This window comes from Castor canadensis, chromosome 7 (assembly GCF_047511655.1).
Source record: "Castor canadensis chromosome 7, mCasCan1.hap1v2, whole genome shotgun sequence".
Lineage (NCBI taxonomy): Eukaryota > Metazoa > Chordata > Mammalia > Rodentia > Castoridae > Castor > Castor canadensis.
In genome coordinates this window covers 61654610-61678410 of record NC_133392.1, presented here as the reverse complement: position 1 = coordinate 61678410, position 23801 = coordinate 61654610, and the positions used below count along the sequence as shown (strand labels likewise).

General features: G+C 51.9%; 1 protein-coding gene across 1 annotated transcript in view; it reads right to left on the bottom strand.

Annotated features, from left to right (window-relative positions):
- Positions 1-2067: 2067 nt before the first annotated feature.
- Positions 2068-23801, bottom strand: part of Slc29a3 (solute carrier family 29 member 3) — a 36673-nt gene continuing 14939 nt past the window's right edge. The window contains exons 3-6 of the mRNA XM_074079078.1: positions 18494-18576; positions 12762-12988; positions 9226-9388; positions 2068-5295 (exon numbers count right to left, since the gene is read on the bottom strand). Coding sequence (XP_073935179.1) covers positions 4641-5295; positions 9226-9388; positions 12762-12988; positions 18494-18576 — 1128 coding nt within the window. The 3' untranslated portion in view covers positions 2068-4640. The remainder of the gene's footprint in view (positions 5296-9225; positions 9389-12761; positions 12989-18493; positions 18577-23801) is intronic.

The window sequence follows — 23801 nt, the reverse complement described above, 5'->3', positions numbered from 1 at the left end:
TCTCCCTGTCCAGGCACACCTGTAGCCTGGCCTCCAGAGGCTCTGACACCATCTTAGGACATGGATCCTTTGATAATCTGATAAAAGCTATAGCTTCTCTCCCCAGGAAGGTACCCACACTGCTGCATATGACCTCAGGGGTCCTCATTCCACCCAAGGACCCTAGATTAAGGATGTAAGGGTCTTAGAAGGAAGTAGGAAGAACATATGAAACCCTGAAGCACTTGAACATTTTGTCCTGGTTAAGCTGCAGGAAGTAGGACTAGGCCAGTATAGCAAGGATGGGAGCTGCTGGGCAAGACCACTGGGGATGTCACATGTCCTGTCTACAGGGAAGTGTGTGAGACATAGGCATTGGGGTGCCCATTTTTCTAGGTGAGGCTTAGAAAAAATGGTGTGGCTTGCCCAAGAATCAAAGTGCAGGGCTTGCTCTGGGATCTTGACTTTCCAACTTTATGCTTGGTGTACCTGCCCCCAGGGCAGGCATGCATGGCATCAAACAACCTCAGAACTGGAGGCACAGGCAGCTGCTAGGCCTAGGTCCAGGCAAAGGGTGGGTACTGGGCATGAAGTACAGCGCACAACTGGCCACAGGGAAGTAGCTGGTCATCATTAGAAACTTGAGGCGGCAGCAACAAGTGAAAGAGAATCAACTTTGTTGAGGGTCTACTACCATGTCTGACATCTCTTGTCACTCTCCTCTAGGGACAAGCTCAGGGCAGTCTGAAGTCAAGGTCATCATCTCGGGCCAAGGCTGCTGTTTTCTCCACTGCGTGGCTGAAGCAGAGGGTGTATACCTATCCACCCACTGAGAGGTGTGGCAGGGCTCTGTCCTGTGTGGGCTGGGGAGGGGTCACTTCTGGGGGGCTCTCAATGGCACACAGTCATAGCTCTGGGACTTTCTATTGTCCTTTTACAGATGAGGGATACAGACTCAGGAAGGCTGACTCACAGTCCATGCCTAGTGGGGCTGGGAGCAAGACTTCTGATCCCCACTCTGTCCTGTGTTCCACTGCCCTGTCCCAGTGCAGATCCATCAGCAGCAAGCCATGCTGGGGTGATCTCCAGCATGGGGGGGCGGGGATGTGGGACAAGGAGGAGCAGGGACTGGGGACTGGACTGGACTGGGGCATGGCCTGGCAGCAGCTCAAGATCCTGTACCCAACAGGAAGTAGTAAGAGGGGGCCTGTAGGGGGCCAGGGTCAGGATACGAGGGGGGCCCTTCCCTGCCTCCTACAGGGGCTCTGGCCAGCCACACTGCCAGATCAACTCAGTCCAGGACCAGTGCCAGGATTCTGAGCGATACATCCACAAAACTGTGACCACACCACGAGTGAGGAAAGGCATGACAGGTGTCAAGAACCAAGGAGAAGGTCTTGGCTGAATCAGGGGAATAAGAGGGTTAGGAAGACCCAGGCTCCAGTCCTAAGCTACTTAGTAGGTGGGTGACCTTGGGAAAGTTATTAAACCTCTCTGAGCCTCCCTGAGTTCATCTGGGGGAAATGACACAGGTAAAGCATGGAGCCCTTGGCAGTACTAGGCCAGGGGTCTGGGCAGCAGGGTGGAATATCTGTTCTGGACCCTGGCTGTGGCTGTGTGACTAGTCCTAGTTCCCTCCTGCTCTGGAGCTGAAATTCCTTTTGTGATCCTGCTGAGGCCAAAGCTGGACTAAGCCCTGGATAACTAGACCTCAGCCTCGGGTAAAGGGCATCCGAACTCTGGTCTTGGGCACAGCTGGCTCTGACAACACTGGTGCTGGTGGTGAAAAGGTACTCAAGAGCCTTCTGCTTGGAAGGTTCACAGAGCTGAGATGAGCACTGGGCTCTCTGCTTAAGCTCAAGTGAAGTAACAGATGTTACGTGTTTGCCTGCTCTTTTTGATACAGAGCTCTCAAGAGAAGCATCTACACATGGTTTCTAAAGCCAGGTTCCTGCAGCAGCCGCCTGAGCTCATTAGGTGGCCCTATTGTCACCCTGGAGCCCTAGGCGGCAAGCAGCCTAATAAAGGACCTTTGCTCAAGGATCTTCATGTCCCCATGTCTTACAAGTACCTGTCACCCATTCATTGAAGAGTCTGCTGACGTGGCTGCCTCTGGCTTTCTTCATTTATTTATTTATTTTTTTGCAGTACTTGAGTTTGAACTCAGGGCCTCGCACTTGCTAGGCCTCCAACCCATTTTCCTTTAGTTCATTTTTATTTTTCAGATCGTGTCTCCCATATTTGCCTGGGCCAGCCTTGGACCTCAATCCTTCTGTCTTTACCTCCTGAGCTGGTATTACAGGCATGTACCAGGGACCCCTGCCTCTAGCTTTCTTTGCTGAATAAAAAGAGGAAATGGAAATTTTCATGGTTGGGTATATGAAAGGATGTGCCCTAAAAACTGTCACTTGGGATGAAACCAGGGAACTGTTTAACAAAAGGAACTTCACAACCTCCCACACAGGAAAAAATCCCCATCTCTTTGGCAAGCTGTTCATCCCCTTGAGTGTCTGGGCTGGTTTCACAGCTTGCTATGGTCACAAAAGACACAAGAGACAGGGCAGACAAGCTGCTCACTGAGACAGACAGAGAACAAGGAGCCTGAGGCCCACCCTGTCCACCCACTACCTGGACATTTTTATTTCCCTTCTCCTTTCCCAGGAGGGGGTGCTCCTTTGTCATATGTCCACTCAGGTGAGTGACAAAGAGGATAATCCCCTGCCAGCCCCTCCCAACTAAGCTGGGTTTCTTTTTCAAAGGCCAGGTGGGTGCTCACTCATTTCTTCCCTCCCCTCAGTGCTGCAAAACCCCAACAGCCAGCTCCTTCTCTATTCGGTCCATGCTGGCTTCAAGTCATTTCCCTAACATGGATCTCTTCCAGTGCTCTGAAAGCTACCCTTTCAATGGAGTGCGCAAGGCCCCCCCCACGGCTCCTCTCCCAGGACTCCTTCTGTAGCGCCAGATGCACCCACCACAGAGCTCCGAGACTGCTGATTCACTTCAAACAGACATACTGCCCATTTCTGAAACACCTGAGGCTGAGATTAGCTAGATCCCTGCCCCAAATCATCGACAGCACTACAGTATTGGGAGGGGAGACAAAACAAAGCAAGGGGGGTACTGCAGCTCCTGCAGGGGAGGGGAGGTTTTTTGTTTGGGTAGGTATTGAGTTTAGAAAACCTCTCAAGGGTGTCTTCAGTTCTCCAGCAGTGGAGAGGGAGGGAGTGTGAACCAGACTGAGACGGTGGGGAGGGAGAGCATAAACTGCTGCCACTGGGTGGATTATGACGGCTTCCTAGTTTAATCAGCCCTCCACATGGAGCCCAATTCATGGGGACTTATTCACAACTCTCTGGTGGCCACTTTCTAGGGGCAAGCTCTGCTTTCTCCAGATCAAGTTCTGTCTCTTGAATCCCCAAGCCCGCCCCTCTCCCCAAGAGACAGCCTGAGGCACACATTTGTGTGTCAGGCATCACAAATGTGAAGGGCCAGTGTTCTAGGTAGCACAGAGCCTGAGGGGTCATCTTCTGAAACAATGTTAGCACACAGCCACCAGTGACAAACCAGAGTGTGGCAACACTGGGTTCTGCCACACAAAGCGTTGGAGCTCCACTGGCATGCGTCAGCTGGCCCCACTGGGTGAGATCCTGGGCTGGACATCTTCTGGCTCCTGCAGTACCCGGGGGCATGGAGGAGACGGAAGAGGGAAGAATGGAGGGAATCTGCCTTCGGCTCCTGCCTGAGGTCACAGCTGGCTGCATATGTACCTACAAGCAAGGCCACATCTCCAGGTTCTAGAACTGGCTCTCCTCCCTCCTTCAGGCATAGGGTAGAAAGGCTTCAGTCCCTCAGGGTTCCTATACCTGCTCCTACACCCCAAATTATCCAATCTTAATGTGCTGCTTCCTCCCAGGACCACATCTGATAGACACCAATAAGGCCATGCTGAAAGGCCAGTATTCATATGTCCTTGAACCAAGGCTTTGACAGGCTGTAAACACTAACATTCAAAGACCACTGCTCTGGCCCAGGTTGTAGACCACGAAGCTCCACAATCCCTATTTGAAAACCCAGGCCTGCCATGCTCAGTCCCCTGACCCAAAGAGGTCCTCAGCGCCCCAGCTGAGGCCAGGAAGGGTTTGGGAAGCATCTTTCTGGGCTTTCTCGTCAGGTTGGTGGGCACTCTCAGAGCACAGCGACTAGAGCAAGTGTGTCTTGGGGCTGAGGACTGGCCATTTCATGGGGACTTCAAATCCAGGTGTTCCCTTCAGAGTAGGAAGGACTGAGAATTTGCTCCCTTCCTGGTGTCAGCTGGAAGGAGTGAGGCTGGAGATTACAGATGCCAGTGGATTACAGGGTCAGTGAATTCTGGCCCTGTGACAACTCAGGAGTCACACAAGGTGACTCATTGGCTCTGAAGGTGATGCCCTGTCCATGTGTGGCTCCAGAGTGTCCTGTGGAAGTGTGTGCAGTGTCTCCTTGCACAGGCCAGGCAAGGATGTAGCTCACCAGCATCCTAGGAGCGAGGGAGGCCGGATGTGATTTTCTGCACCAAGTAAAGAGCCAGCACCTCCCTCTTAGCATTTGAGCCCCTGCCGCCCTGCCCATCGAACTCCCAGGGCCCGAGTCTTGTGCAGCACCAATGTTCTTGCTCCCCGCTCCTAGATGAGGTGTTCCACAAGGGCTGAGCACGCAGAGCCCAGCATCAAGCCCATGCTTATGTAGAAGGACATTACCACCCCAGTGGCCTCGGCCAGGTCTCGGGACACGATCTTGGGCCCATAGATGAGAGCTAGGGTGCTGAGGTAGCCGTGGCTGAGCCCCAGCAGGCAGATGAAGAACATAGGATAGAGGTCAGACTGGAAGAGCACTACGGTCAGATGGAGGCGGGGCTGGTAGTTACAGAGCACGAAGAGGGGGACAAAGCAGGTGCGCAGAAGCACCAACGCAGGGAGCACCTTGCTTTTGGGGCCAGGCACCTGGATCCAGGCTGTGATCTGCCGGCCACACAGGTCGGCAAAGTTGTACAGGAGGAAGACAGTGAGTGGCACAAAGAACTTGGTGGTCCATGGTGAGCCGGAGTCCTTGTGCAGGGACTCAATGTTGGTGGAGATGGCAGGGAAGATGAGACCAGAGATGAGGAAGACATAGATGACACAGAAGCCCAGGCCAGCAGTCTTCTTCAGGATGGGCCGGAGGGGCGGAATATGCAACTCTTGAGAAACAGAAGCCACCAAGGGGGAACTGGGGGAGTCCTGTGACAGCTCCTCTTCACCAGAAAACACACGGGATGGATAAGCAGACCTTGTGTAGTACCTGCAGAGAGGAGAGCAGTGTGGACAGAGGGCCACCATGAGCAGGTTGCTTGGGACTTCCAGGGACACAGAGCAGGAGACCCCAGATCTGCACAGCTGTGGTAGAACAGCACCCTTAGGCTCAGCACAGGAAGCATAAGCCCCAGAGGGCACCCCCCCAACCTAGGATTCCCTAAGATAATGAATGGGGCGGTGGCCAGAGTCCCTGCCACTGTCCCTGGCAGGCCCACCAGGCTGGACTGCAGTCAGCCGGCACCACCCTCAGTCAGTGGTGGTGACCATGCCAGGAGCAGAAACAGAAGAAACGAGCCCTATCCACTAAACAATGAGCTGACACTCCGCCCTCCTTCACCTGTTTGATTCTAGAATTTGGGCTGGAGGCATGGCTCAAGTGGTAGAGCTCCTGTCCAGCAAGCAGAGGCCTTGAGTTCAAGCCCTAGTACCACCAAAAAAAATGTCCAAAAAACTGTAAATATAAAAGCGACACGTTTGATGCCATGTGCTGTAAAAATACAGAAAGAAAGTGAATGGTAGACAGTTACCTCTTCTCACCTTTGATCCCCACCTCCCGTGGTCCTAACCATTGACGACCAGGTAGATTATGTTCAACACACATGCAAAAACCACATACACACAAAGTTATCTCTGAAGCAGAAGTGGGACCAAATTATGTGCATTGTGAGACTTTCTGTAACTGTGTGCCTAAATACATTACACAGATAATACAGAAATGTACAGGTGCCGAATCAGGCATAACTAGTATTCATAAACACTCACATATGACTGTCTAGATGCCGCCTGTGGCCATCCTCTCACACGGGACACATACGTATGTCTCCGTTGTGTTGCTGCATCACAGTTTAAGGTAGGACATCCACTTTAACTGCTCCCCTATAGATGGACACTTAGGTTGACTCCAGTTTTTCACACTACAAGTCATCTTGCAATGCATACTCCATACATAAATCCTTGCCCACATGCCCTAATATTTTGGTAGGGCAGCTTCCTGCAAGTGTAGATCACTGAATTAAAAGGTTTGTACCTTAAAGTTTTTGATGTAAACTGCTCTTCAAATAGAAATCTGTGTTCTGTACCACTTGCCTACCCTAAGTAAAGTAACCTGCTCTGTTAATCTCCATGAGAGCATGTTTCTTTCTTTAAAAAAATCTGACCACAATTCATAATCATTTCATTAGTCTACTGTCTTATCATGTGTGTCCTTTGGTAGAAGACAGCTTCCTAGGGCAGGGCTTACGTTTGGTTTTGTATAGATAAACCTCGAGGCACAGTAGCCCTCAAAACCTAAGTGTGGAAAGAACTGTTCAGTAGCTTCTCCTCAACGCCAGGCATCATCAATCTTTTCAACTTCAGCTCAGCTCACTTTACCTTGCTGTGTGACCTGGGTTTGAGCCTCTCAACCTTTCTGGGCCTCAAGTATCTGAAAAACAGGGGCATAGGCTGGCTATATTAACACAGTTCAATCAGAAGGGCTTGGTGTGCATGTGTGTGGGACTCAGCATGGTCTGATTTCAGCCTCGCTTCTGCCTCTCTGTATGACCTTGGGCAGGCACACCCCTCTGTGGGCCTCAGTTTCCTCCTCTGTAAGATGGAAGCTTTACAGAGCCATGAAGTTCTGAAGTCCCTGCCCGTCTCCTCAACCTAAGAGCCTAGAGCTGACAATCGAGTCTCAGGAGGAGGCTCTGGAGGTCACCCTCCCTGTGACACTGCACTGTGGGCCTGGCCTGGAACCGTCCTGTCTCACAATCACCATTTAGAGAAAGGAACCGTCCTGCTTCCCTCTCTACCCAGCACCAGGGCCTTGCCTGAAGCCTGCTGTGTGGAAGGGGCCACCAAGGTCCTCTGTTGGAAGCGCCTGCTCACAGGTTCTTCCATGTTCTCCTGCCTCATCCTGCCCTCCTGAGTGCAATCTGGGTGGCTTCCTTTGAAGTAGGACTTAGTCTTTCAGCCCCAGCGGCACAGCTCTAATCCATCCTCAGACGAGGACTCTCATCTGGGTTTCTGCAAACCCAGGACTTGGAGCCTGAGGTCTAATCAGCAAAGGAACAGAGCCTGCACAGGGAGGCAGGGCCCTGCGAGGCCTCCAGGGCTCAACTGCAAGGTCTTGACCAACCATCCTGCTTCTCATGAGACTGTCCTGGCTTTAGTGCTGGGGTCTCAGGTAAACGGGTGAGGTTGCAAGCAGACCAACCCTGAATACCCTGAAATAGTCATGGGGAAATGACAGGACCTTTTGGGTCATTCAGAGACTCAGGTGACATTATGTGCATAACCAGATGCCAGAAGTGTAGGGGTGCTGGGGGGACCAATGAGCCAGCCAACCTCAGGAACCACAGGGATGTCACAGAGCCCCACCAGGTGATGTTTGGCTTATGGTCTGTAGATGCCTGGGACATTGCAAGGTACCAGTTACCAGTACCCTGGTCCCTTTTCTCCTGAAGACACTGCAGCCAGCTGAAGTGATGAACAGCCCTATAGCCAAGGAAGGCAGGTAGAACTGGGTTTCCATGAAGGCAGAGGGCTCTGGAGATTAACAAGGTAACCCCCGTCAGCGGGTAGGAGGAAAGCCCCTCCATGTCGTGGGCCAAGTTCACTGCAGGACATGGCTCCAGAAACAAGTCCTAAGGTCAAATATCTGCCTGGGCTTACCAGGTGAGCCACAGACCACAGCTATTAACTCCCCAAGACCTCAGTTTCATCTGTAAAGTGGGAAAACACACCAGAAGTTGTCATAAACACATACACCTAAGGTCTTAGCTCAGTGCCACTGCAAAGAATGGGTGTGGTGGTGCACACCTGGAATTCCTGCACTTTGGGGGCTAAGGCAGGAGGAGCAAGAGTTTCAAGCCAGCTCAAGCCACATAGTGATACCCTGACTCAATAAACAAATCAAACAGCAACAGAACGACAACAAAAAGTCTTCTAGTGGGAAAGGGTAGAGTCAGGCCAGGCTCCTCTAGCCCTCCAACTCACCCAGTGGTCCACTGGCTGCTGGCCTGGCTGACACTTGATCTCAGCACCTGCCTGACCTCCTGCCTTCCCTATATCAGATAAGATAAAGGCTCTGCAGTGAATAAAACACTGGAGAGCCAGGTGCTGGCTGTAATCCTTGCTACTCAGAAGGACTGCAGTTCAAAGCCAGCCTGGGCAAATAGTTCTTAAGACCCTATCTTGAAAAAAACCCATTACAAAAAGAGGGCTGGGAATGGCTCAAGGTGTAGGCCCTGAGTTCAAATCCCACACTAGAGAAATCCAGCTTAAGTGTTTAATGAGCAGAGGGAGCAAGAAAGGCCCAGGAGGACGAGAGAGGGAAAGTGAGAGACTCATGGGGTCCAGGATGGTAGAAGGCAACCCACCAGCTGGAGTGGTTAAAAGTGGAGGTTTGGAGTCCTGTTCAAATCCTGGGGAACTTAGGCAAGAAGCCTGACTGCTCTAATCCCTAAGTTTCTAATTTGTGCATAGGAATAACAGTAGATAACAATGACTAACCCCAGAGTAACAAGGGTATGCAAACATTAAATGACATATGGCACCTGCAGCCAGGCTGAGCCACCCCTGGAACAGGGAGTGTCAGGGAATGGAACTATTGTTCCTTATTATTGTAGCTCAGGCCTCACTTCTATTTCCTGTCTTCCCTGTTCCTAAACTGCAGACTGCAACTGCCCGGGGGACTCCCAGAGCCAGCTTCTTCCATCCACAGTCAATTTACTGAGCAAATGCCACAAGGCAGGCCCAGCTGGAGGCCCTGAGAAACAGTGGTGAGCAAAATTCACACAAGCTTCTGCCCTCACAGAGCTCACACTCCAGGGGGCAGGCAATAAACAGGATACGATGAGAAAGAATGCAAGTAGACACTGGCCAGCTGTCACTGTCCACAAACAAAGCCAGAGGGGTTGGTGGGGGAGCCCCTTACCTGGCATACTCCAGCCGGGGTAGCAGTAGGTAGAGCCCCATGCACAGCCCTATGAATGCGGCAGCTGTCAGAAAGAAGGCCAGGGCGCTGTCCCTCACATCACTGGATGCCACCAGGTCCACCAGCAAGGCCACAGCGCTGATGGTCCCTCCCATGGCTCCTCCTGCAGAGTCAGAGAGCATCAGGGAGATGGTGAGACACGGACACAGGGAGACATGTGGCTGTGGGCTCTGCTCATACCCAAACAATTCCCCCGTGGGAAAAGCACCTATCACTTACAGTATCCTGAAGCCAGGCAGACTGGGGTCCTGCAGGCCAAGTTCGGGAGTTTCAGGGGGTGGGGCTGCTCCATGTCTCCGGCCCAGGCCCTTCTTTCTGACTTGACCTTCAAGGAGGTTCCACCTGTCTGTTCCTATCCTGGGTCACCTCTGACCCTGACCTCCATCTCTCGTTACTGCCCTGCTTGTAGGATCCGAAATCAGGGGCAAGAGGCTCAGAGAACTCTCGATGTCCTTTTCTTAGCCATTGGCACAAACAACCTACCAGCCACATGGGGAAGCGGCTCAGAGAATGTCCTGGTGCAATGCCCATTGCCTCCCAGGCTATCTCATCTGGGGAAGTCCTTCCTGGCTATAAACCCTACTGTCATAGAACTTTCCCGTACCCCAAGATGGCTGTACAGTGCACACCTGTGACACGCACACACAATACCCACATGTACTCTCACATTCACACACACATACAAGCTTGCAACCACCACACCACATAGAATGCTGGCTCTGCCATGGGCTTTGACATACAGTACCCATGTGATTGTGAGGCCGCCACGCCTCACTGCTGCCTAGTGTCTTCCCATCATCACTCCATAGCCAAATGGATGCACATCTGACCTTGACTCTACCACGTGCTCCCTATGACCCTGAGGACTAAGTGGGATGGATCCACCATGACCCACCATCATTGCCCCCAACACACTGTGTGTGTCCAATTTTCTGTGGTGCCACAGGAAGCCCCTGGTCCTGGTGGACAATTCTTCCCCTTAACTTTCCCAGAATGTGTTACACTAACCTGGGTAGGGCCAGAGGGTGGGGTCTTGAGGGAAGGCAAAGATACAAAGTAGCACAGTGATTAAGAGAAGTCTCTAGAATTAGAACACTCAGTGCCAGCTCTTTTACTGCTAGCTGTGTGACCTTTGGCAAGTCCCTTCACCTCTCCGTGCCTCTGTTTGCTCATCTCTTAAATGGGGGTGTTAATAATACCTACCCCTTAAGGCTGTCATGAGGATTGAAAGGATTATTCCATGTAAGATAGTGCCTGATGCTAACAAGTGCCAAATACCAAATAAATCCTCTCTGATTCCCAATTAGGTATTTGGCTATTCCTGTCCGTCTCACATCAAAGCAGCAACAATGGGTAAGCCCTTTGCCAAGAGGGTGCCCACTTCTGAGAAGCTGTAATCCCCCCTGGATGCTCTGTAAGAAGTGGGGTTATGCTCAGGAAGACACTCGGCAGCTGCCCTGAAGAAGAGATGTTAACGTCTCCGACTGATTCCCCCTCTCCTTCCAACTTGTAGAGAATTTACAATATTATCGTCAACACCAACCAGGCCTCAGGGAGCTCATCCTTCATGACTCCCTACTTTTATCTCATCGGTTATGGAAATACATGCAAATGAGGGTTTTAAAAAAACGCGAGTGCAAAACAAATGAACTGTTCCTCAGATGCCTACAAGAGCAGAATTCACAGATGGGCAAAAAACAAGGGGGCCTGGGCCTCTGGGAGATGGGGACACCTTGGATGGTCCAGGGTGTCGGGCACCCATGGGGAGCAACATACAGTGAGGACAAGGGTTCAGGGCCCTGGGTAATGAGGAATGAGTGGAAGTCCCACATTTCCGCCCCCTCTTCAAAAATGAAGTTTCTGGAAATTCACAGGAGTCTCTTCTTCCCTAGAGATCTGCAGGTGGAGAATGGACTGGAAGGGCCGTGTCTAACACAAATGGCGCGTGGCCGCTGCTCCTGGAGAGGCACTGAGAAATCCTCCTCGGTAGGTGGAGGGAGACGGCTGGAGGGTGGGGTTGATGTTTGATGGCCATTCCCTCTGCCCAGATGTGCTTTTCTTAAAGCATTGCTAGGGGCATGCTGGCTGTATTCAGGAAACTTGGCAACGAGTTCATTTTTATTTCATTTTAGGCTCAAGGGTTTCCCAGGAGAGAGCCAAAAGCCTAATCCTATATCTAAAATGGCAGAGATGGAGCTCACATCTACGCTCCGATCCGTGGAGAGTAACCGCCTCAAGTGCTGGCTTGAGAGGGATTTAGAGGCTCAGGAGGAAAGACAGAGCTCTATTAGTGATGTCTGGCACTGGCACGGGGCAGGGGGGCATATCCCCTTGTCAGGGCACTCTCCATCCCCGCCACGTCCTAGCTGGCATTACTAACGAATGTGCCCAGCACCGCTTCTTTGTACAATTCTTCTCAGGTAGGCGTATATTTAAAGCATTCCTCTGCATGGCAGGGACACATGGGGACACAGAGCAGCAGAGCCTCCAGGCTTGCTTTAGGGGATGGTAGTCTCAGGTAAGGCACAGATGCTAACTGACCCAGCTCCATTTACCTTGTGGGGTCATCAGGGTGAGAGAAAAAATAGCCAAGATCCCAATAACAAACTTAGCACCAGCATCAAAGCTTCAGTTAGAAGGGTCAAGCCTAAGTGAGGCTCGAGCAAACCCACAGGTGCCATAGTCCAGATGACCGAGGAGTTTATTCACTAGGCTATCAACTCTGAGAGGACATAGTCTTGTTCATGTTTGGGTCCTCAGCACAGAGAAGGTGGTCCTCCCTCAAACTGCAAAGGAAGAAAAGACAGATAGGAAGGAAGAAGGGATAAAAATGGGGGATAAAGGAGTGGAAGGGGAAAACAAAGGGAAAGGAAAAGGAACAGGAGAAGGGAGGGAACAGGGATGGAAAGGAAGGAAGGAGAGGGAGGCTGGTTTCTGAAATGGCACTGTGAAGGTAGATTGTGTCTTCTATAAATGCTACAACTGTCTCCCCTCACCTGCTGTACTTCATTTCCCCTCTTCCACAAGACATGTGGCTCTGTGACTTGAGTCTAGGTCTTAGCAGCTGTGGTGGCAGTGGTCCTACATGGTTTCAATGGCTACATCAAAATACAGCTGTCTGGGCCTTTGAGGATGCTCCGTGACCCAGACACCATGTACAAAGGTAGCCATGGTGAGGTCCACGTGTGGAGGGGCAGAAGCCACTGGCTGCCATCTTGGAGTGGCGCCCCCCCAACCCCCAAGGGAGCTGTCCCTGTAGACACTGTGGAACAGAGACGAGCTGTCCCCACCAACCCCTGCCCAAACTGCCGACTTGTGAGCAAAATAAACGACTCTAAGCCACTAAGTGTGGGCTGGTTTGTTCCGCAACAGTAGGAAACTGAGCCACACTAGCACACTTTTCCTTTTCTGGAAGGGCCACCTGTGCTCACCTTGGGTTCCTTCCTATGGCTGGTGGCCATGTGCCTGGCTCTCACCTGAGATCAGCGCCTGGGCGTTCCTCATGGGGAAGCGGCCCGTCAGGCCAAAGACACTGCTGGTGAGCACCGTGGAGGAGCCGCTGGTGATGGCCGTGCAGATGACGGTGAGAGTAAAGAAGCCTCGGGTCCAGGAGGATGTGTCCACTTTCGCCAGCACGGCCATCGCCACGAAGATGGCCAGCGTGGTGGCCAGCGAGGCCAGGACGCGGACACGGACTGGAACCCTGGGGCAGGGACCGCGGAAGAAGTCAGACACCCCGCGGGCAGGGGAGGGCCATCTGGGGGGCTGTCTAAGGGAGGAGGCAAGCTCAGTGGGAGACGGCCGCTCTGCGGTCAGGGCCCGAGTTTGAATCCTGCCTTCTTGCTCACCAGCGTGTGGCCTCAGGAAGTGAGTCAGCGCCCTGGCTTCCACGCCTGCCCCTGTCCCACAGGAACGGTCACTCTACCTCACCAGGGTGTTGAGGCCTTGGGTGGGGGTGGGGGGAGCCCAGCGCAGGGCAGACGCTAGTGGACATACCACTGCCTGCTGCCTTGCTGTGGGGCTCAAAGGCAGGGTGTCAGGTAAGCCCCTGATCCTCCTGCCGCAGGGCTGGGCTCCTGCTGGTTTGATCTAGTGTTCAAACTGAGCAACCAGCCCTTGGCCTCCTTCGCAGAATCTCAGCAGTTGGGCATGGGGGCGGGTAAGAGAATCTTCATCATCTTCATCGTGATGTGGCCCTTAATTTGAGGCAGGTGCTCTTCTAAAGGTTTTCTACATGCTACCCTGTTCACAGTCCAGCCCTGTAAGATAGCTATTATTCCCTATGCCAGGTACGTGGGTAAGGAACTGAGATCAGAGAGGTTAGGGAGCTTGCTCGAGGTCACTCAGCTCTGACTCCAGAAGGCCTGGCTGCAGTCTGTTGCCTCCCTTGGGATAAGGGAGTCTGGGTGGCACAGAACAGGGGCCAGGGCTGGGGACTCTCCCAGATGGCCTCTGATGGCAGTTGCTGAGGTCATACTAGTGCAGCCCAGGGCCAGGGCCCTACCTGCATGGAAGCATCCAAGCCATGCACTCTGCCCAGCTTCCACCTGCCAGGGGAGGAGAGCAGGGAAGGACTGTTGGAGAACCATCTCAAGGCTGTGTGAACCATCAGATCAGATTATGCTTTAAACAGAATTGGATCTTTAGTTCATTTTCCTGCTAACCAGTGTGTGTGTGTGTGTGTGTGTGTGTGTGTGTGTGAGAGAGAGAGAGAGAGAGACAGAGAGAGAGAGAGACAGAGAGAGAGAGAGAGAGAGAGAGAGAGAGAGAGAGAGAGAGAGAGACCAGGGCTGGGGGTATGGCTCAAGTGGTAGAATACCTGGTTAGCAAGCCCAAGACCTTAAACCCCAGAACCACTAAAAGAAAAAGATATCGAATAGATAGCTTAACACCATAAAAAAAAAGATAAACTTGAAAGGCAGAAAAATAAGGACATATGTACCTAACAGGTGAGAAATGATGAATGAGGAAAGCCAGAACAGCTGTTTGCACTGTGTGTTCACTACCCCAGGCTAACCAGTCTTTCAGGGTGAGCAGAGGTGGTCTGTGCTTTGCAGAGTGAACCCTGAGGATGTGAGGCACAGTTCAAGACCACAGATGGAGTCCACAGGTAACTAGAATGGGAGCCTAGGTGTGCTGAGCCCCAGCCATGGGTCAGTCTGCTACCGTCATGGGGGTGGGCTCATTCTGCAAACATGTTCTGAGCAACTACTGAGTCAGGTACTGTGCAGTGTGCAGGACTCAGGACAGCAGCAAGTGCTATGTGCTCCACGCTAAGTGATCCCCTCCCCGGGGGTGGGGAGTGAAGCACCCAGCATCCTTCCTCTGGGAAAGTTCCTCCATGCCACGTTGTCCTGAGGAGCCATGCTAACTAGCCCAGCCTCAAACAACAGGTAGGGCACATAGCTGGGTGATCAGAGTGTCTGTGCTTTTGGCCACTGGGACTGGGTCAGGGATCAGCACTTAAGCCATACAGGGCCTGCACTGTTCCTAGAACTGACATACAGGCCAAACCTTAGCCCTCATACTCAGTGTGATCCTGCACTTAACCCTGCCACACAGGAGCCCCAGCTTCTCTTGGCAGCTAGAACTGCTGCATCCACCCCCAAGCTAAGAGCCAGCAACCCTCTGTCCAGATCTGCCATCTGTCACTGTGCGACTTCAGTCAATATTCAACCTCTCTGTGCCTCTGTCTCCCCATTTCTAAAAAGAAGGGGCTGAACTAGATGATATTAAAGTCCCTAACACTCATGATTCTAAATCTGATGAAATTCAAGTAGAGACAGAGGTTGGGGACAAAGGCCAAAAAGTTTTAATGATTCCGAGGGGTACCTGGAAAATATTTCCTGAATGCATGGGCTGACCAGAAAGGTGTAGCAGAAATGCAGGGGCATTTTTCTCACTGCCCTAAATGTCCCAGCTGCCACCTGCTTCTCCACCCCCATCCTTCCTGCTGCTCTCAGCATGGCAGGGATCCACATCTACCTCCAGACACAAAAAGGTCGGGGGGGAATGTGTCACAGAAGTCCTCTTGGGTGCCTGTCACTACAAGGTAATTATTTGCTTGAACAAGAAAGTGGCTTTACAAAGAACTTGGGGACTTCTTACTCAGGTCGCCTCATAAGTTCTCACACCTGCCCAGGGCTCTGAGTACCTCCTCATTACTCACTGCCTGCTACTCTTGGCACAGTCTCCATCTGCAGGCTCCAGGCCCTTGGGGCCCCACCTGGAGCTGTTTTTCCAGTGGTCGCAAAGTATGATGCCAGGTATAGGGTTGAAGTCCACCCTGAGGGTACCACCAGGACACACTGGCCCCCCGCTATGCACCCAACCTCTGCAGGGAGAGTAGCCTGGGATGGCGATGCTCTTGGGATGCTAGGGAAAGCCTAGGCAAGTGGTGCCTGGGTGTTAGGGTCCTTTATGGGGACAGGGTATAATAGCCAAGGTGACCACCAAGGCCAACAGCCTAGGGGCAGGCCATGCTGTAGCTTTACCCAGGCTACCAGTCCCCATCCCCCTTGCCAGTGAGGGCTCAGGACCCCAGGGGACTGATTTCTTCATAAGTCTCCAAAATGTAAATCCTCTTTATAAGTGTTTACGATGCTGGAGATTTAACATAATAAAACACTTGGTGATTATGGATGAGCCAGTCTGGGAAAGCCAGGCTGCTCCAGGGTGGGAAGAAGGAGACATTTCTATCTCACACATTAAATAAAAAACAGCTTAGCCCCCAACTGTCCTCCCACAGCCTAGAAACAGGTGGAGGACTGAGAGCATTCTCCCACATGGCTCTCAGCCCTCTCTTAGAGCCCAGGTAAGGCCAGGGCAGGCCCCCGGTGGCCTGGACCCTCCTAGAGGAGGAGCCGTACCACTGTGTCATCTCTTTGCCACTCCCTTTCCTCGTGACCTCCTTCCTGCCCTGCAGCCTGAGGCCTGGGGAGGGGGTGCTGCAAAGCTGGGGGACCAGGAGACAGGTGGCCCAGAGGTGCTAAGCCCAGGTGAGGGGTAAGAAGGTCCCTAGCTGGAACAAATTCTGGCTCCATCCTTAATGGCCATGTGAACTGGGGCCATCCTCAAGCGGGGCCACACAATTTCCTGCTGGCAGGTGCCAAGGTACCATACCTACAGGACCTAACTGCTTGGAAGTTCTAACTATTCTTCTAGATGGTGGTCATTCTACCAGGTCCCCAAGGCTGGACCTTGCTGCCTGTGCTGACCCCAGTCCTGGGCTTCCATAACCACCAAGGACTCAGTTCTAGGGGAGATGCAGTCTGGGTTATCCTGTACCAGCCCTGGGGTCTCAGCACATCCCTGGCCTTCACATGGAAAACAAGGTAATGTCACATGTCCTTCCTGGGTCACTGTGAATCCTGGGGGACACAGTAAAGGGTAATCTGAGGCTTTGTAGCCTTGGTACCATTCAGATGGTGACTCTGGATCTAGAGGGGACAGGAGCTCTGGTTTTTGCCAGTCTGGGCTATCTCAGCTGGCAAACACCCCTGTCCTGGGGGACAGACACAGAGCAAGTTCATGAGAGGCCTAGAAGGAAAGAGGGCAGCGTGAGGCTAGGGGCTTCCTCGCTCTCCTCTTGCATGCCCTTCCTTTCCTCTCTCCTGCTAGGTGCAGTCAGGAACTCTGCTCTGCCCCCAGGAGCTGGCAGTGCTGAGTGAACACCTGGGTCGGCTCTGGTCGGCTCCCCCTCCTCCTGAAGTGGGGTCTCTGCAGTATACACCCTCTGGGAGGACACTGACTCTAGTCCTGAGAGTCAGGAAGTGAGATCAGGGGCCAGCTGGCTTTCTACAGGGGCTGTTTTAAACTCTTGGGCCTGTCTGAGTGCCTTTCCTTTCCCTTCCAGACTATACCTGGGTTTCAGAGGGGTGGAAATTCATTGAAACTCCTTCCATGGTGAGGTGGGGTCTATATCCCCTTGAAATGCAGTGGTCTTTGTGATGGCTTTGAACAGTCAATGGCAGCAAAAGTGACACCATGTGGCTTCTAACTAGGATGTAAACTCCATGTGGCTTCTCCCTGGCTCTCTTGGAGCATTTGCTATTCAGCCACAATGTGAGTTGTCCTGTTACCCTGAGGCCCCCATGTAAGAGACCATAAGGAGAGACAAGAGAAGAGGAAGAGGATGAGAGGGCTCCAGCCTCGGCTGCCATCTGACAACGCTTGCTCGCATGAGGGACACAGCCAGAGCTGCCAGCTGAGCCTCTCAGATCTCAGAACATGAGAGAAACTAATTGTTGCTACTGTTTCAAGCCACTGTGCTTTTGGACTGTATTATACAACAATGATCATTGTACAGCCCTACAGAATGATACGTTTGCTAAGTCCATTCAGACGTGGTCTCTCTCCTCCTGTGCCCACAGCAGACATCACTAATCAATCACAGCACACTCCCTGAGGCCAGATGTGCCTTCAAATCTTATTCAGTCAGAGAACAGGGTCTCATCTTAAATTGATCAGAGCTGAGGAAAACAGATTTGCCATCTGTGATTTAAGGTTTCTGTGGGCAATGCTCAAGCGTAGCTTCTTTGTGGATCATAAAGAAGCCGCCATTACCATTTAGTGGCAGCCTTGGAGAAATATAGGCAAAGTAGCTAGGGCTATTGCTCCCGTGAGGGTCCCGCAGGGGGTCCATAGGCATGCTAACTTGCTGCTCTTCTAAGTAATTCTTTCTTCCACAGTGCACCCAGGAGCCTGTTCCCACCATTACCAAGAAAATGTCAGGAGTCCCCACTGCAAGTGGTGACACACAGTTGGTGCTGTCAGAATAGCATGGGGAGGTGAGGTGACCCGTTCCTGCACAGTGACATCAGAGCAGCAAGTTTCCTTAAGTGTCCAGCTGCTCTAAGAATTCGTAGAAGGCCAGTTTCCACAGGTCTTGCTCCCGGCATCATCTGTGTGGTGGCCCTGGGCCACAAGGCCTGTGGCCAGACAGGCGCCTTAAGAGGGGGAGACAACCATGTGTCCCCACACACTTCCTGCTGGCTGCTGACTGATGTCCCTGCGAATGCCTGGAGGTGAGCACCTGGCCTCTCCCTGGGCACCCCAGGTACCTGACCTAATTTCTGACCTGCAAGGACAATTCTGAGCTGCCTGCCTCCTACTTTGGTGGCTGCCATTTAAGCAAAAAAAAAAAGCTATTGTGGGTTCAGGGGAGGAGGCAGAGGGTGGAGGTCAGGGAGGGAGGAAGGTGGCTTACCTGTTGACAAGCAGGAAGTTGGCTAAGAGGCACAGCAAAGAGGGTGCGTTGGAGGCGATGGCAAGGTAGCTCTCAAAGTAGTTCTGGAAGTACATAGCAAGGAGACAGCTGCGGTCACTCAGGGATGGAGATGAGGAATATGCCCCAGACCAGTACAGGGTACCCCTGGTGACAGGCTGCTCCTCAGTTCCCAGACATGAGGAGCTGTAGATAAGTCACATGGTCAACTCCCATCTCCAACCTAAGATGCTCAGTTGGTCACTCAACCAACACCTGCTGACATCAGCTGTGCTAACACTTACCTATTCTAAGTGCTAGGGTCACAGGGAAAGATCTGATGTGTCTCTGTCTCCAGAAAGGCCCACAGTCCTACCCACTGCACCTGTCCCACCCAAAGATAGGGGCAATGGGGGCGGGACTCATGTGTCTAAAAAGAAAAGCTTTGCCCTATTAAACTTGTTGGCTCATGGCCAAAATGCAATCAACCACTGGGGTTTTGTTCTGACTTAATAGCATTCACAAGTTCTCAAAGCCAGGCAAGACCCATGAGGAATACCCCAAGCTTCCCCCACTGGGAGGCTTCAGAAGGAAAAAGCCATTTGAGAAAGTGTCTCCTGGACTAGCCTGGATGAGGAAAGATCCCTCAGCAGCAGCTCAGGGATCTGATGGAGACTGATGAACCCACAGGATGAGGAATTTCCTGAGCCAAGGAAGCAGTGTGCAAACTGGCCATTTTGTCAAGACTCCGACTACTGCCCACACATTAGGATGGATTTGACTGTGTGTGTGAGCCCTTGGTATACCTGTCTTTCAAAAGTAAACACCAGAGGGGGCCGGGCATGAGGCTCAGTGACAGAGGATTTGCCTAGCATATGTGTCCTAGGTCACATACCTGGCACTGCCAAACAAACACAAAAAAACCCACAGGCAAAGCCTGTCTGTCTTGGCTTGGTTTTAATCAATGTAAGTCAAACCATGAACTCCAAGTGGGTAACGATGAACCCTAAGCCATGTTGAGAGCTCATAGCTATTAAGCATTTACAGTGGAACAAATGCAAGGGATTTCTGTGAGTTACACCATTTCACTCTAAAGGAGCAAAAAGAAGCTGTGAGTATGCCACTCTGGAAAGCCTGGGAAATATAACTTAACTGAGGACACATGTCCCATGTGTAAAGAACCTGTGCAAAGCACTTGCAGTGTCCACAAGACCTGCTGAGGGAATCAGAAAAGAGCCCAACATGAGCTTTTTTTGTGGTTTTTATTTATTTATTATTTTTACTGGTACTGGGATTTGAACTCATAACCTACACCTTGAGCCACTCCACCAGTCCTTTTTTTGTGAAGGTTTTTTTCGAGATAGGGTCTCATGAAACCATTTGCCCGGGCTGGCTTTGAACCGTGATGCTCCTGATTTCTGTCTCCTGAGTAACTGGGAATACAGGCAGAAGCCACTGGTGCCTGGCAAGATGAGCTTCTCGCCCATTACAAACAGAGTGTGTTCCACAGGAGTGCAACAGAGTGTGAGAGCTTCTCAGCAGCTCCCGACACCAGAGAAGAACGTCAGAATTCTGTGCTAGGTGTTTTGTTTTTGGCAAATCAGAGGAAGGAGCGCTGTGAAGCTTTAAGTAGTTCCAGGCAGGAGAGTGGGCAAGCCCTGAACAAAAGGGGAATGAACATGGGCTCAAGGAGGTCCCAGAAGAGTTGGGACTGAATTCAGATCTTGAAAGAGGGTCAGATTTAGTTAGGTTGCAACTTGGAGACCAACAAAGAAAAGTGTCGTCACGGATCTCACTGGTCTGAAGCACAGACCTTTCCACAGCCCCTTTGAAGCCTGCAGAGGGCTTTGTGCTCTTTGAAATCTGTACCCTGAATATCAGGTCGCCGTGGCCTTGCAATTAAAATGGTAATCCCTGCTAGTGCAGTCCATCAACCACGAGCCTTAAAAATAGCCTTTGCCTTTGAGGGGCCACCTCATTGTCCCAGTTTTGATGGGCTCAGCAGAGCCTGGACTGGTCTGGGACCGTCAGCCAATTATGTCCTGACACAATGGCTGGATCCACGTGAGGCAGGCAGGCACTGGGGGAGCAGTGGAGACCCGCTGTCAGGAATCAAGGGCTGCAGAGGGGAGCTGGGACTCCTGGGAGCCCAACCCCTGGCAGACCACCTTCATCTGGTGGCCACTCAATCAGTGACAAGTCTGGGAACAGCTATCACATGGCATAGAAAATGTTTTTATTTTTCTGAGTGGGCTCGGCTTCTCTGAATGTTTTAGGGATGGAGATTTTCCAGCTAACTGAATGTTCTGGTTTCTTGATAGTCAAGCAGAAAGCTGTGTCTTTTAATGTTGGAAAGCTTTTAAAATATTGACAATTCAATAAGACTCTGAGTTCCTTTCTGTTGACTGAGCCCATTTCTCTGCTTTACACAGAATGTGCCAGTGAGGAGGATGAACTTGAGGTCTCACCATCACTCCATCAATATAGACAGGAAGTTGCAGGTGGTGATGAAGGCTGGTTCTCACACTTCATGGAACTGTTTTTTAAAACTTCATCCTGATTCAAAGACATGATTTTTTTTCTTAATTATTTGCTGCTTTTATATTAATCCACATTCACAGTGTTCACACCCTGATACAATCCCCTTTCCAAGTGTAAGGGGACTTGGAAACTGAGAGAATAAAGCCCAGGTGACAGGTATACATGATCACGTGACATCATTACGTGGTGATGTTACGGAAGATTGTGGCACCTGTCTTGCTTGGCTCTGTTTCCCCCCCTGGCTGACTTTGACAAACCAGGTGGCCATGTTGAGGAACCCCATGTGGCAAGGAACTGTAAGTGACCCCAAGTTGCTGAGGGTGGTCTCCTGTAAGAAACGGAAAGCTCTTGCTCCTACTTCTATAGTCACAGGCACTGAATTCTGCCAACAACACAAGTGAGCTTGGAAGTGACCCTTTTCCAGTTGAGCCTCAGCTAAGTCGAAGCCTGGCAGACACCTTGCCAGGTGTCTAGAATGTGAGTGTGTAGAATGAGGCTTTAAGCAGAAGACCCAGCTAAGTCATACCCAGACCCACTGGCTTACAGAAACCATGTGGTAAAGATGCACTGTTTTAAAAGCCACTAAGTTTCTAATATTTTGTCATCAAGAGTTTCAGATAGCTAACTCCTACTAATCAGTGTCTTCCTCTTTCAACTTACACTTAGTTCCTTGATGAAAACAAGGATGGCTGACCATGGTCCTTTACTCAACTTCCTGCCAGACACAGAGAGTGCACTTGCCAGGGAGGAAACAAAGGGCGTGCTTGCTGGGCACACTGGTCCCTTCAGCCCTCCCTTGCCAAACCCTTTGAGAAAGTTAGAATGTTTGTAAGTGGCATGCACTGATTTCAAGAAACTGGATTTAGTTTATGTGCCACCCAGATCTGCTTGCCCTGTCTACTGCCCAGGCAGGACCCAGGGCACACTCCCAGAATGTGTGTGTGGAGGGGTGGTGGTAGCATCCCAGAGGTCAGTCGGTTTTGACCAATGAGAGACAGGAGATGGGAGGCAGAAGCTGAGAGGTGCAGGTAAATAAAGTTTTTGCCTCTCCTCTCCTACCACTGTTCTGAAATGCACTGGCTCCTGGGGCTTCTCTGCACACAACCCATGAGCCTAAGCTGGGTTCTGCTGCAAAGCCGTGGCCAGCTCAGGGATCTCGAAGCTTGTATTTTGCTGTCTCCATCATTGCCTCGCTTCCTCTCCCCTCTTACTTCCCTGGGACCACACTCCTGACAGTGTCCCCATGGATGGAGTGGCCTCGGGAGGACTTTTTAAGAACTATCCAGCAGGGGGGCCCCAGATCCCATTCTCAATGACACACTGCACCTGGGCAGCCAGCACCACCTTCCTGGGCTTGCTGGGGTTGGTTTCTCTTCCCTGAACCTGCAGGGTGGACAAGAAAGAGGAATCTATTCACTGTCTCTTCTCTCAAACCCCATTGCTGGTCTCTTTGGGCATTTCCCCAGGTCTATGGACCCACCTGAGCAGTTAAAAAGACAAAGATGAAAAGCTCTCACCTATCTGCCACATGGGATGGACTGACACAGTGACTAAGCCGAGATCATGTTTCATAGGAAAACGTGCTGGGAGTGTGGCTCAGTGGTGGGGGCTTTGTCTGGCATGTGTGAGGCCCGGGGTTCCACCCTCAGACTTCTCTCCTGCCTGTACAACCTCCCCTACAAAGTCCTCCTCAAACCCAAGAGTGGACCAGCCCTGGCCCAAGGCAGATCAGTGTCAGAGCTCCCCATGGCAGGTGAGTGTGGATGAGCCACTTCTAGCCTGAGCAGGGGGCACTGGATTCACTTGCAATGGCAATAAGGAAAGTCATTTTCATCTGCCACACTCTGGCCCAGTGTGTGAACACCAGGAACATGGAGAGGGGCTCTTTAAATGCAATTTACAAAGCCAGCCGAGCCAGCCAGCAAGCCAGCCAGATGCGAGGCCATTTTCCGAGGGAAAGCACTTCCTCCACTCTGCCACACCGAGAGGCCCCGTGCTAAGCGGCTCTTCTGGAAGAATCCGATTCTGGGCTCAGAATCCAGGTAAAGAGGTCTCTCCGGGCAGGGAGGCCCCAGATGAACCCGTTTATCTCTGGCAGGCCCTGCTTAAGCTTCCTCTCTCCTGAATACCATTATGGGCACTTTGAAATAAGTGCAGCGAATTAGTCACGAGCTGTGGCAGCCTCGGAGCCCACAATGCCACCAAGCAGCTTCGTCAAGCCCCCACCTTCAGACCGCAGCAGCAGAGGCAACTGGGCTCCTGCAGGGCGAGAAAAGCGATTCAGGCCTGGGGGTAGCAGCTCAAGGCAGCAGAGTGTTACCCGGATCACAGGGCATGAAATTAGCAGCAGCGAGCAGGCTGAGCGGAGAGGGCTCTGCCACCGTATGCCTTCGGATAGTCGGGGTCTGCAGCCTGGTGCTGCAGGGATGCGCCCTTGCCCTGGCCAGGCTGAGAGGTGAGCAGAGGGCAAGTGTCCCCGTAAGAGTGGGGTGGCGCCCTTTCTGCGTTCCACAGATCTGTGTTTGGGGCACTGGACAAGGAAAGAATGTGTGTGTGGCCCAGGAGCTGGGAGGGCTGGCTGTACAGGGAAGGAGGGGCCTTAAAAAATCTTGCTCCATAAGAGCCTAGAGGCCTCCTCAGCTCAGCCCTCCACCCTTTCTCTGTTTCATGTTTTTTTTCTTTTTATGGTACTGGGGTTTGAACTCAGGGCCCCACACCTTGAGCCACTCCACCAGTCCTTTTTTGTGATGAATTTTTCGATAGGGCCTCA